The following is a 14,398-nucleotide window of genomic DNA, read 5'->3' on the forward strand; positions in this document are numbered from 1 at the left end:
ATACAACTTTGGAAATAATTCAGTGTGTGGTCCTTCTACTCATTGACCTAAAAAAATCTTAGATTAAGTCCTTCTGAAAAACACATTTCCTTTATTAGATAGCATCAGTTTAAGACAAAGATGAGCAATAAAAACAAGAAGACAGAAATCTAACCATTTTCTCACTTTTGTCTTGTGGTGAGCTGGTTTCATTTCAAGTCCTGGCATCAGAGAAGGGTATTTCTTACAAATTTTGGATGTAGAAAGCAATCAAAGCTTCCCCACTGATACAAGAGATTCCAGAGCTGCCGATGGGATTGGAGCTGGCTCTGCCTCTAATCAGAAATGTTTGCCCTCTGTTTGATGACAAGGCCATAAATTTAAGTATCCACAGATCTAAAATGGAGTGTCATTCTACCCAGGAGTCAAACTTCAAACGGAATTATTGAACCCTTAAAAAGATTCACAATTGAACCTATTCTGAAATCTTTGCTTAACTGAAGCTGGATCTGAAAAATATATATGGGTAGATAGCTTCAGTTACTGATTCAGTATAACAGGTCAATTAAAAGCTGATATCCCTAAGCGGTAAGCTCTAACTGTTAGGGTCTGCAGTGCGACCCAGGGTTCGAGTCTCTTTGTTGCCTTCCGGGGCTCCCATTTGCAGCAGGGTCTTTTGCTTCTGCACCCTGACCCTGTGCTCTGCCATGCCGAAATCTCAAACGCTCAAGGCAACACCAGGTCACTGCAAGGATTTTTTTTTACTATTATTTTTATTTTTAGTCGACCAAGATCACCTCTAAGTGAACTGTTCCAACTGGGGGGACCTGCCCTTAGCTCTGGTTCCTATTGTGCTGTGCCAGAAAGCTTCGTGGTCTTGCTGCCAGCAAGGCCCTGCTAGTCCTGCTGCAGCCCATCAGTTTGAGCTTTTGCACAGAGATGCCATCAAATAGCCTGTGTAGGTATCTCTGCAGGTGATTCTGTGCCTCAGTGCTGTGCATATGCAAATATGGATTTGTCAGAAGACCAGAATAAGAGGAGGGAAAGGGGAGAGGACAAGGGAGTGCCAGTCCCTGGCCTTTTGCACCCCTGGTATGAAACTGGCACCATTTCCAGAGACGTGCAGCTCATGCCCACATGCCAGCTTGAGGGATTTGGTGAAATATGGTGCCATTCTTCTGGGATTACAGTCACAGAATAATGGTATCTTTTTATTTATTTTAAATGTGACTGCCATTATGCATTTTTGCCAGGGATGGCAGATTGCTCATGGTGAGGTTTGCCACACCCTTTTCACCACAATCTCAGAAGAGCTTCTTAGCAAATACAGCATATTTGATAACCTGAGCTGCAAAACCTGAGGCTTCGGTGATATATTTGATATTCTGGGCCCAATTTACAGGATGCCTTAACAATAAAACCTAGACCTCAAAGCTGCTGTTATACTGCATGGACAGAGGCAGAAGACAAGCCTGGTGTTCTTGCAGTGACCTGTACTGCAAAGAAACAACCTGTAGCTATGCATGGCTAACATAGAGATTGTGTTTTAATCCATTATGGGCCAGCCTTTCCACATCCTGAATTCTCGCTAAAGACAAAAGGAATTTCACTGCACCACAGCTGACAGTATTTGTGCGTACTCTTTATTTGTGCGCATAAATGCTTATAGTGATTCATCTTTTAAAATGATTTTTCATTTCCAGATATAGCCTACCAGTTAGCATTATCTGGTAGGGACAGCCTTTGTATTAGGTAGGGTTGAGCTTTTTATTACCTTTCCTATACTTTCACTGATAATGGATACTTGGACCATCTAGGGCTCTAGAACATCACCACAATACGTTGATATATAAATTGATAGTTAATAATAATTATTACCAGTTATTAGTATCTAGTCAGATTAATGATGGTCTGATTGACCCCAACACCAGCATGCCATGTCACAATGAAAAGAAATATTTACACAGTGCGTTTGATTGATTTTGGAGAAGGAAGAACTTAAATGTCAACAATATTGACAAATACCAGAAAACATGATAGTATATCAGATTATTTTACTAGAGTTATTTATTTTACTTCGGCATATTTTATGTCAATGTATAAGGAGAGCCTGGTATATAGCATCCTTATATGTCAAAGGAGAACCTGGCAAATGAATCCTGTGCAGTCAGAATGCATCAGAAATAATTTGAAATAATAAGAAATGCAGGCAGTGAAGTTACATGAGGATAAAATCTTGGGATATTAGAGACTGGTGAATCAGGTTTTTGTGCATCTTTTCATCAATCTTTTCCTGCTAAGCCTCCCCCAAATCTATAACTTAGTTTAATAAACGTACTGACAAATGTCATGACAGTTCTGAGATCTGAGCCATTACTGTATTTGCCGGCTGAAATAAGAAGAGAATATTTCTCACACTTTGTATGTCTGCAGCTTTCATTACCAATGGGTCTGATGCTTGTGATGTATGGTAGAGCACTGGTTTCCCTTTCACCAGGGAAACCAGTAGCAAGCACTTAACTCTAGTTTATACTTAGTAGGACCTGTTGTGGTTGAGATTGGTAACCTTTTGTATTTTAACTCATTGTATTCACTCGATTGCAACTGTTAAGAAAGTATTTGTTTCAATTTGAAATTATATAACCTAATTTCAGTTCAAAGATGTATTTTTGTTCTTCATTAAAAATCTGAGGAAAGCTGTTAGTTACTTATGAGTTTATGAGATACTGTGAACAAACTCAAATTTATTTCCAAGTAAGAAAATTTGCTGCTTTTCGGTATATATACGTCAAAAGTCTACAGTTTAATATTGGGAGATGAACAGTTGTCATTTTCAGGAACACTGATGGCTAAGTTCTAGATCATCAGTGTGCCGGCTAGTTATGATCAGTTAAAAATCACTTCTAAACATATCTGCGAGAGCTCTTTTGGCATCTGCAGTGACTATTTTCTCCATCTATTAGGTATTGGCACTTCTCATGTTGGGGTTTTGTGGGCTAGTATAAAAAAGACAGAAGCACTCTTCTTGAGTTTTTATAGTTTTTATCAGAATAGTTTTATTATTGTTATTTTAAGCAATTATACTGAAATATACTCAATATACTTGAGCAAAACTGAGATAAATCTAGAACAGCCAGAAAAAGTAAATGCCCTATGTATGGTTTTTCCAGATCTTACAAAACTTAAAAGGTGGCAGAGATGGGGCAAGGAGTGTTAACTGTTATTTTGCCTTTTTCAAAAATAAATCAGAACGTTTGGAAACGGAGTTATAAGAGGTGGCATAAACTCCACAGGGTTGATGTGATTCAGTAGCACTATTAAAAGGTTAAAAGGGCGTATCAGTTCAAAATACTTACCTTATTTTTTTCTTTACCCAGCTTGATCACTATCCTCCAACAACTTACAGCCTGCCAACAGCATCTGACATTCAGTTCAATTCTCCAAAGGCACTCTTCCTAGGAAAAGTTATAGGTAAGGTTTAATTTTATGCTTGGTTATTTTATCAGATATTTGTAGAGAATACTGAAAAACATAAGCAAATGTGATTATGTTATGTGTAGTGTTTGCAGTAGGACACTTGATGGACATCTCAGTCTTGATTAGAAGATGGCGATGTTGGAGTTTACACCTTAAGGAAGAGTTATGTTCATGTGGTCATATAGGCTGAGGTACACATAGATAGATGATAATCTGGCTAATCTATAGAGAAATCCAGATATGAGGCAGAAGGACATTGGTGACATCACATTTGTGCAGTTGCATCATACTCTAGGTGTCAGGTGGTGAGAATATGAGGAAATCAGTAAGACTGCTGCTTCTCTGAGAAGATACGGAAGTTATTTTGAATGGTATCATTCACTGTGAATTATTGCATGCTTTATATGATGCCTCTTTCCGTGCAGCCTTCTTATCCCCTTGCAACCTCTTGTGGCATAACTATCGCTCATCCCTCCGGCAATAGTGGCACTCTCTCAGTGAGGCCCACCAGCTAGCTCCTTTGGAAGTCTGTAACACCTAAAGGAATACTCATCCTCTGTGTATTTTCCATCCTTTTTATGGACATCTGCATTATTTTTCAGTGTGGCAACTTCCTGGCCACCTCCTCGGCTGAAATCAAAAAGCAAAGCAGAGGCATCTTAAACTGCCTTGGGTTGCTTTTAGGCCATCTTGGTTTCCAGTGCTTAATTTTTGATGTACCAGCATCTTGAACAAATTTACAAGGTTACTCACTTTAGGAAACAACTGTTTTCCTGACATTTACACCTTCTAATGAGGGATTTTTCCTCTTTTCAAGGAGGAGTGGTATTAATACTGCTTCCTTTTAGTACTTTCCACAAGGACGTGACTGTTTGAACTACAGTGAAGTGTTAAATTCAGATAATTATAAACTTTTCTTTATTCAATGGTATAAAGTAGTAACTTGTGAAGTGCAAGCACTGGTTTTTGAAGTAGAATTGCTAATGTGGCTTTCCAAAGACACAGTTTTCCATTTGCTTTGTTTTTAAAAATTAACTTGTTGAACTTCTGTGAAATAGGAAATAAAAAGCCTCTAAAGGGGCTGATTAACAAGAGAGACTTGAATTCTGATTATCTCAAAGTCAGTTCAGTTTAGATGGCACAAAAGAATGCGAAGTCTCGTTTTGGCAACTCTGGAAACTGGGTGTGTTTCCAACTCACCGCACTGAATTAGGGCACTTAGACTAGTACTGATTCTTATCCTCAGCCAAATTGCTGGCCAGCCTCATTGTTAAATTCAGAGCAAGGAGATGAAGCACTTGAGGCAGAGCGTTAAGCAGCTGGCATAACCCTGCAGGCGAGGAATGAGGCTTGACTCTTTCCTGACAGATAGCTGTTAGCGAAAACAGGGAGCTAAAAAGCTACTGTTTGCTGAAGGGAGTTACAGTGCTCGTCTCGTGCGACAGACTCACTGCCAGAGTGGTTCTGTCATCTCTGAAATGACAGTTCTCTGCAAAGTTTCAGGTGTTTTCCAAAAAACTACCAGAGTATGGCAGCATTGCCTCTTCATTTCAGTCTTCTAAATAAGCTTGACTCTTTTGAAGGATTGTTTGGATCCAGCTAAAACTGGAGTATTTCCTCATCTTTATAGTTGGGCAACACTTTGGGAGGAAGCTGAGCAAGGCATGTGAGAGACAATATAGAGATAGGACTAGAATGCAGAAAATATTGTAGCAGAAAAGATGTATGAAGGGGTGAAGGGAAAGAAGAGGCTAACACCAAACACATAAAAGAAAAAAACTGTACAGTGCTGTGTAAAAAATAAAAAAAAAAAAAAGGAAGAAAACAAAATGAAAGAGAAAGCAAGAAATAATGTGTACAATACATTATATACTGAATACAGAGTAGGTAGACAGAACTCTTCAAGCAGAATGATTTCTTAGTCCTTTAAATTGCTGAGGTGACAGATGTACCTAGCAACAGAGTCAGGTAATCACATGGGCAACAGGAACATAGACAGGAGATTTAGTCTTTGGGCTGATCATTTCTGAGCTGAATTTTTAAGCTTACTCCTATCACTATACAGTCAGAGTCCTCCCAGGTGTCTCCCACGTAACCCCTTGCCCGAGTATTGGTTTCTTTGCTGTGTTTAACCATTCTGAAGCTTTCTTTAGGCATTCTTGAAGAATAAACAGGCTGCAAGAACTGGGCACCTCAGAGGGTTCATGATACATCCTTTCACATCTAGGTTACTTGCTGACAAAAAGGCATGATAACCATCTTACAGGCATTTTGATCCAAATGAAATGAATTATCAGCATAGCTCAGTTTGTACAGATCTAAACCCACAACATGTGGGTTTATGTGAAGACATTTGGCTCATTTACAAAATGTTGAGACCTGGTTGAAAATAGAGTTTTGAGTATAGTCTGGCTGTCTCAGTTGATCCTAGCAAATGAGAAATGAAGCTTAACTATTTTGTCTGCAACAGTTAAGGATCATAGGATTCACTGAACTTTTTCAGAATAAAGAAATATAAAAACAATAAAGAAAAAGTAGCAGAGATCACTGAATGTAAGTTGATTTTTATTACGTAACAAGGAAAGTTTTAAATACCTGGGAGCTTCTAGTTTATATCCCTCTCACTCTTTATAAGCATGGCAAACTGAAAACATAGATTGCAGCGCAGTTCTAAATCTGACATTTGGATCTGAATGAAAGATGTATGAAAAAGTAAACATAATCCTGATAATATCTATCCCACAAATGCATATGGTACAGTTGAAGATTGTTACCAGAGGACATAAAGAAGTCACAGCAAACTGCTTCCCATTTTCAGTTCCTCTGCTAGCTTACAGGTTGGAATGGGAAAAATTCTTGGAATACCCTGAAGGAGTGATTTGTGGGTAGGTTATACTTCCATTTTCCATGCTATCTGGTGACTTTAAGCCTCAGACAACTACTTCCAAATTTTTTAAGATGATATATGTTATCCATTGTTATAAACTGCATTATGCATTTGTTGTATACTGTGCATCCTATTACTCCTCAGACTGATCACTTCCATTTTTTAGCTGCATATGATTATTGTAGAGCAGTAGGAAAGATGCCTTTGCTTCCTATCCTTTGTTTATGCTTCTTTCTTTGCAAAATATGATATTTTGTTCCATAAAAGAGTAAATTGGTTCTAAAGAAACCAAAAAAAAAAATCTATTCTTTCTGCCAGAAAAAAAAAAAAAAAAATCAACCTATCTACAGAGACACTGATTTACTGGTGTAAAATTGTTGCATGAATGCTCATCACATTGATCAGCTTTACTGTATAACTCTCAGGGGAATGTTGACTGAGAGAAGAGCAAGGTTAACCTTCTTATATGAGTTTAGCAGTTTGAAGGGCAAAGTAGATGCAGAATTCAGTATTTTTAAAGCTACTAATTGTCACATCATACTGGCTAGACATTTTTCAGTGAACCAGAGGGATTCGCACCAACTGAAAATCTGAATACATATATCAAGTTACAATTTGCATCCACCTACAATTACATTCTTTAAATAGGCAATATGGAAGTAGATTCATATTTTGTTGCTAGTCTGTCATCAGTTATATTCAGTTTCTATTATTCCCATACTATGCAAGTCTTATTTGTCATCAAAAATGAATGTGGGGCCTTATTTTTGAAGACAGATGGGTTTTTGAAGAGCACTTTGGAACAATTCTACTTCAAAACTGTTCTTCTGCCTGTCTTATTTCCATTTTTATTAGAGTTATTTGCATAGGAACAGCAGATTCTGCCGCAGCTGTGCTTGCTGTAATAGCTAATCTACTGCCAGTCAGAAATGATCACTTGCACAACACCTACTACAATGTGACACCAATTCCTGCTGTAGGTGTTACAACAATATGGCTGATTAATAAAACAGTGGGGAAACGTCTGCATGCCTCATAATTGTACATAATATTTTCTGTAAATCAGGAGGCTCACCTTAGAAACATGAAAAAATGAATAAACTGCAGTTGTAATCAGGGAGCATTTTTTGTACTTTAAGTTGAGGTGTTTTCTGCTTTCTTGAAATAATTTCCAGAAAATGTTGTTGTGCATTGGCTTCAAAACCACCAATAAAAAATACATTTAGTCTTCTGGGCAATTGAAAATAAAGGCTTTCAGTCTATGGTTCTTATACAAGCGAAATTAAATATGATTTGAGGTGTGGAAAAAAAGCAAAGGAGGCATTGAATGCCATTTCAGATGGGTGTGCAGTAATAAAAATATAGCACTAAAGAAATGCAGGGTATTTATAAACAATTTGGAAGGTCATTGGTAATGTTTCAAAGAAGATCTTTAATATGTTATTTAATCATACCTACCAACACAAACAAGGTAAGAGCTAAAAGCTCTTTACATCCTCCTGGCAGGCTACAGCGATTTCAGTTTTCCAGACTGCTTGATGGCATAGTCTGTATTTCATTACTTAAGTAAAAGTATTTCTTTGAGATTTTGTTTGCATTAGTAAAGAATTAGTTATACAAACATGATTTTTTAAGAGTGTCATTCTGCTAAACAGGAATAGTTTAAGGATTCCTTAATGAGATACTTGGTTCAACCCAGATAACTATCATTTGGAAACCATAAACATAGTACAAGTCACCAATAGCACACACATGATTATCAGTTTCCAGACTCATGGCTGGCCCTGCAACTAATCTGTGTAGGCTGCTTCTGCCTCTGCCTCACCCCAGTCTTTAGGTATTTCTAATACAAAAGTACCAAAGAGAAAGGACTTAAAGGGCTACCTTCCTTCTTACAGAAGCAGCTGGCATCACTCTGCAACAGTGATCCTGGAAAACACCTTAGGGGCATGAATTCTTCTCTCAAAAAGAAGATTCCTCAAAAAGAAGTAGTAGATAGTAGGGGAGATAAATGACATTGTTTGCATTTGGCTTGGGTAAGGTGTAGAAATGGGAGCTGCTTTTTGCCTGCATGCCATCTTTCCATACATAGATATTGAATAATATGAGACAAAGTTTCAAAATTCACAAGCAGCAGGTACAATGGTAATTCTTTTTGCTACTAAATTACTGCTATTCTTTACTACTACTTTGCTTTCTATACAACAAGCCTGGCAGTTTAATGCTTCAACACTTTTAGCTGAAAAACAGAAGTAACCTAAAACATAATTCATCCTACCAAAGACATCAAATCTTTTCAAAAATGGTTAAAAATTCTTCAAAGATTTAATATTGCCCATCTCTCGGACCTCAGATCTGTTTGTCTGTTTATCTCTCTCTGTTATTAGGGTTCCTGGTAAAAGTGGAAATGTACCTCAGTTATTCTTACTAAACAAAAAAAATGAAAATAAAATAAATTTTTCTTTCAGACATCTGAGCTTTTGACCTGTATGTTTCTCTGTGAGATCCTACCTACAAACCCTATTCAGAAAGGAACACTTCCCAGCTACAGTCCCCCCATCAGAGGAGAAGGCGTAAGCACTTTGAGCTGCCTGTTGCACCCAAGTAACTTCTGTGGCAGACGTCAGGATAGTCCAAATGGGTTTCATTTTTTGTTTGAAAACTGAACTGAAGAAGAGAAGCCAACAATATTCATTGGTACTATTCATCTCTCATCAGTGCTGTGCCTTCTTTCCATTTTCCAGAGTACTGTGCAATTCAGTTCTTGCTGCACTGGCCAGCTGGCAGCTCCAGAGAGGCAAAAGGTAGACTTCAGGCAAGCTGGACTAAATTAGACTCTCCGGTAATCACAGTAGTCATGAGCATAGTCAACTCTTCCCCCCCCCCCCCCCCCCCCCAAAAAAAAAAAAAAAAGAAAAAAGAAAAAAAAAGAAAAAGAAAAGAAGAAAAGAAGAAAAGAAAAAGAAAAGAAAAATCTCATTAGTGCAGCACCTGGAGTTGTCTTTTCACTCTCGCTCTTCAGGTCATTCTTCATTTCTCAGCCCCAGCCTTGTACTTTGTAGCTGGTGGCTGCCCTTTTTCTTGCTTATTATGCTCTTTTGTATAAAAGGATCTCACTGATTATCAATCTTCAGAGCTTCTGTGGGCATTCAACAGCTCCAGAGAGTTGCTCGTTATTTTGCTGGCTAGGCCTGGAGTAACTTTGGGTTGAGGCTGAAAAGGACAATAAATATCGTCCAACTTTTTAGGCCCATGCTCCTCTAGCACTCGTTCTAGCCTATTGTAGCATACAAGAACAGTCTCATACATAATTCCTAAATTACAATGTGCTATTCATTATGCTTTTTCTCCAACATCATTTTGTATAAGTTGCTCTACATAATTTTGCAGAGAGTAATCCCATTTTTCTACTGTTCTTTCCAAAGAAAGCATCTGGTTCTGAAAAAGTAAATTATGAGCTTGTAGAGACATTTAATTCAGTTTATGCCATTTTGAACAGGATATTTTCACAAGTCTTATCTGATACTCAGACGAATGTGATAACACCATTTAAAAGTAATTGAATAAAAGGAAAGCTTAAACTCCAATAATTAGAGTTGACCTTTTCCTAATTTCAGTATTTTGATAAGTTGGCATGTCTTAAATGTACAAGTTGTTCTTACTGTAGGAAGAGACTATCCATTTCACCCATACTGTGTCATAGTTAATGCTAATTTATTTCAAATGCAGCTGCTTCAAAGGGTCAAGGAGGTGAACTGAACATGACAAGATCACCAGGGGCATCAGTAAAACTTACTGCTGGCCCTATGAAACTGTAATAAATAGACAGCAAAGTCAGAGAGCTAAGAGTACCTTCAAGGCTTGTAAATCATAAAATGAAGTACTGTACAGTCTGAAAATAGAAAGCCAAAGATATACAAAGACCTGAAGAGGAAAGTGAGGGTATGTTTTAATTTTCCAACAGGTATGTTTGGAGGGCAAATGGAAGATTAAAATTTATCTTCCTTAAAGTAATAGAGAGACAAAATTGACCAAAAAAAAATGACTTTACTAGGGCAAGGAATGGGTCTTTAGATTTTATATTATTTTATCTCACATGACCAGACTCTGCTCATGGCACCAAATAAAAACATTGAAAAGTAATATGAATACACACCCATATTTTGATCAGAATGTATAAGTATGCATTCTGGCCAGATTATTTTAACTGAGGGCTCAGTCATTCTTGGAAGGATGAGTAAACAAGTTATGTCTAATTTGAAACTCATTCAGCATATCGTTGATTGACAGTTGAAAAAAAAACCTCAATTATCTGTTGTGTGTTTCACTTAGGAAAGGCAGAAGGGAAAAATCAGAACAGAACATGACATAGCCTAAAAAAATGGAATTTAAATTCTCCTCAGCCTTGATAAAATGATAATCTCTCCAAGAGATTGCATGTCTTAGAGTCTGTGGGTCTAATTCTGAGAGACTGTCAGATAAAAAAGGGAAATCACGTGTGCATCCTGTTTTGGAAGAACACCAGGATGAAGTCAGCCCTCTCCCTCAGCTGTCCAGCTATCCTGGTTTTCATTCCTGCTGGTCATAATTTGAAAATGCTCTTGTCCTCTTGTGATATGCAACAGCCTCTTACACCAGAAGCTCCAGAGGATTCCTGGAGCTCAGGTAAAGGTTTTTCAGATTGTTGGAGGCTCTGAGAAAGGCAATTGATGAGAGAATCTCCTGCGTGTGAACAAGAGCAAAATTTCCTGTGGTTTTATGGAAGAGATCCCTCTACTGTCCTATCTTCTCCCTAAAACTCAATGCCTCATGCAAGTTTGAAAAAGTGAGAAGTTTGCTACTTTTTGGTAGGGAGTCAGCTGTTAAAGCTCTCAAAGCTGGTAAAAGTCTTGTTACTTACACTAAGACATCAAACAGTCTAGACGTATGATGAACAGCTGAGATTGTTCCAGGCAACCTTTGGATTGCTCCTACTGACCAGACCTAAGAAAGGGAGCACCTAACACCCGCATCTGGACAACCAGAGCTCAAATTGACCATGCTCTGAGCTGGCTGAACGTAAGTCAGCTTCATTCTGAAAATTATAGTGCAACACGTAATTGTGCATATGTTGTGCATATATATATATATATATGTATATATATGTATATATGTATGCACATATGTAAGGTATATATATAGTGCATAGTCTGTAGCATGCTGCTGTGCCTGAAATAATAAACCCTGATAATAGACTAGGTCTATTATCTGCAGCACAGTACTGCACTAATACATTTCACACATTTGGGGTCAGAGCTACTTGATTTGTGGCCAGCTTTCATTGTCTCAGGGAAGTCTGCTTTATTAGGATGAAATTTATCTCAGTTCAGAGCCTCAGCACAAGATCTTTGCACTGTTAAACTCTTCTTTAATCCACAGCCTTAAGTAGAGGTTATATAATATGTACAGTAAGTCTACAGTGCGCTGCTCTTCTCTGTACGAGAAAAGTTCTCTCAGCTTAGTACATGTATAATCAAGAAAGAGTAAAATAACATCAGTAGATTCCTCAAACAAAATTAAATAAAGAATAAATGTGAAGAGAAGACAGTCTTTTCATAGGTACTTTATACAGAACTGTAAATTTGTGGACTAAATTATTCATTGTAAGTTATTTGCTCAGTTCCCATTATCAGAAAGAAAAGGGAAGGAAATGAATTATGGTAAGATAATTTCACATTTTCCTTTTAAGCCAGACCTTTGAAGGTAGATTATTTTGCATTTCTTTAAAAGAAATGCTCTCATCATTTAAAATACAAATACAAAACCTGTTATCTTATTTTTAAGTTTTCTGCCCAGCAATTTTTAAAGCTGTATAAATACTTACTCATAATTTCTTTCTGATGGGTACAGTAATGTATTATCCATCCACTTATTTCAGGGAACAGATAAAATATTCTCAGTTGCCACGTAAGATGAACTCATTCAAAAAGTTGTCTGTTTCATTTTAAATGGCTTCAGCTATGTCCATACATCAATAATACGCATAGTCGTATGCTACAGATAAAAGTGAACTAATTTTAAACTTGTCAGGAATAATATAGCTGTGATGCCACTTAATACAGATTGGTTGTCCCTGCTTCTTTGCTTGATATAGGATATACTTAGGAGGAAGACACTGGGAATCAGTCATCTCAAATCCATTGTTCCTGCTCGTCATGTCTCAGGCAGTCAACAATAATGAGCTAGATATATACACTTTATTTAGATTTTTGTATCACATATCTTTTAATGAGCAGCTTCATATATGATGAAACATGTTTCAGATAAATTTCAGACATACACAATTTCAAGTTGAACCATGGTAATAATTCAACAAAAAGAGAAGGCAGCATCTTACCTCACTGCTGAAGCAAAAAGTTGTTTACTAGCCACTAAAATACTGGTGGTCTGGTCTAACAAGTAGGCCTTTACATATCTAAGGAAGTGAAAGGATTTATTTTAATTTAATAATTCAGATTGTCTTGAGGATAAGAAATGAATAAAATGACTTTTGGAGTGAAAGATGACAACTGTCTGGACTCCCACAAGTCTTCAGTGGGGGGAATTTTGACTATAACAGCTGAAATTTTTCACCAGGATCCAGAAATGATCTGAGACAATTCCTCTGCAAATGCATATGTGCTGAAAGATGCTCCTGAAAAGGTTCTCTGGTGGAAACCCTCTTTGCTGGGTGCATTATTTGATGGAGGCTTCAAAATAGGTTCTCTCAGGGTGATACATTTCAAATTTTAGTCTTAAAATACAGTATGTTGTTCAAAGAATGCCTTTATTTTTAGAGATGGCTGTTTCTTTTCCCGTAAATGTATGCCACTTTCCAGAAGTACCTCCTTTTTGACTACATAAACTTATTAATCTATCTTTTCTATCTTAATCTGTCTTTTGATCCCTCTTATCAACTGAAGAATTCAAACTGTGTGCAATTTTCGCTATAATGCATATGGGTCTTCAGAAATGTCTAACAGTGACCACAGATTCGCCATCAAGTGTTGGAAAAATGGCATAATTCAAAATAATCAAGCTAGAATGAGCAGAAAAAAATCTTTGTCTTCCAAAATTGTGTACAAAGGAAGTCTTGAGTTGTGGATGATGAAACACCTCAGAAATACTGATACTATAAGACATCTTTGAGACAACCACTGTTAAAATTCAAGAAACTGATCAGCTTATTAGATCTTTCTCCTTAAGCCATATACAAGGTGTTTTCAGTTTACCACCTTGAAAATATATACTTTCTTCACCCAGTCAGTATTCATTTAGCATAAAATTAGCATCATTCAAAATATCCTTTGGCAAATGACAACCTTTAGTTGGACCAAATGATACATTTAATGAGATAGAAGCCAAATTAGACTTCCTGGCATTACAGGATGAGGATCAGAGATTATAAAGGACATACAAAGACTAATTAGCTCTCTGATGACTGAGCTCTTATTTGTGAGAAAGAGTATATAGAGCTTGTGGGAAGGAATGCTGTGCCAACCGGAAGCCCCAAAAGTGGGTCAGTTGGCTAGGACTGATCCAAGTCTAACAGAGACTGAGGGATTGCAAAAGCTGTGGGAGAAGCAGAGGGATATGAATGTCAAATGTAGCTTCTCAACTGATTTTAACTAGTCTTAGGCAAACCCAAATTCTATATATTATTTTACCTCTTAGTAAGACTACTGTAACAGCTGAACACTTTTCCTTTTCAGCAGTGAAACACAGGTAAAGAAAAATGTCCAAAATCTTAATAAACCACAAAATCCTTGCATCAGCAGGGCAGGGTAAAGAACTGGCAACTTTCTCAGAAGTCTATAATGAATTATTATAAGATGGAATTTGTTGCTTCATTTTATCTTTAGCATTTTTTCCCATGAAACCTCTTGAAGGAGCTGCTTGAGAGAGCATACATGGCTACTAGAAAGCGTGAAGTGTTACATATCTTAAACTTTGCCAAGCCATGTCCTTGTTGTGATCTGGGCCTTGTTTCTCCTATTATGAACTGCTGAATCACCAAAACACAACTGTAGCTAATAG

The 14,398-nt window shown here is 37.3% G+C and overlaps 1 protein-coding gene across 1 annotated transcript in view; it reads left to right on the forward strand.

Moving 5' to 3' along the window:
• The window catches only part of CNTNAP2 (contactin associated protein 2), a 1,099,877-nt gene that overhangs the window by 1,035,094 nt on the left and 50,385 nt on the right, over positions 1 to 14,398 (forward strand). The window contains exon 21 of the mRNA XM_062569605.1: positions 3,357 to 3,450. Within this exon, the coding sequence (XP_062425589.1) occupies positions 3,357 to 3,450 (94 nt within the window). The remainder of the gene's footprint in view (positions 1 to 3,356; positions 3,451 to 14,398) is intronic.

The sequence above is a fragment of the Rhea pennata genome, chromosome 2 (assembly GCF_028389875.1).
Source record: "Rhea pennata isolate bPtePen1 chromosome 2, bPtePen1.pri, whole genome shotgun sequence".
NCBI lineage: Eukaryota > Metazoa > Chordata > Aves > Rheiformes > Rheidae > Rhea > Rhea pennata.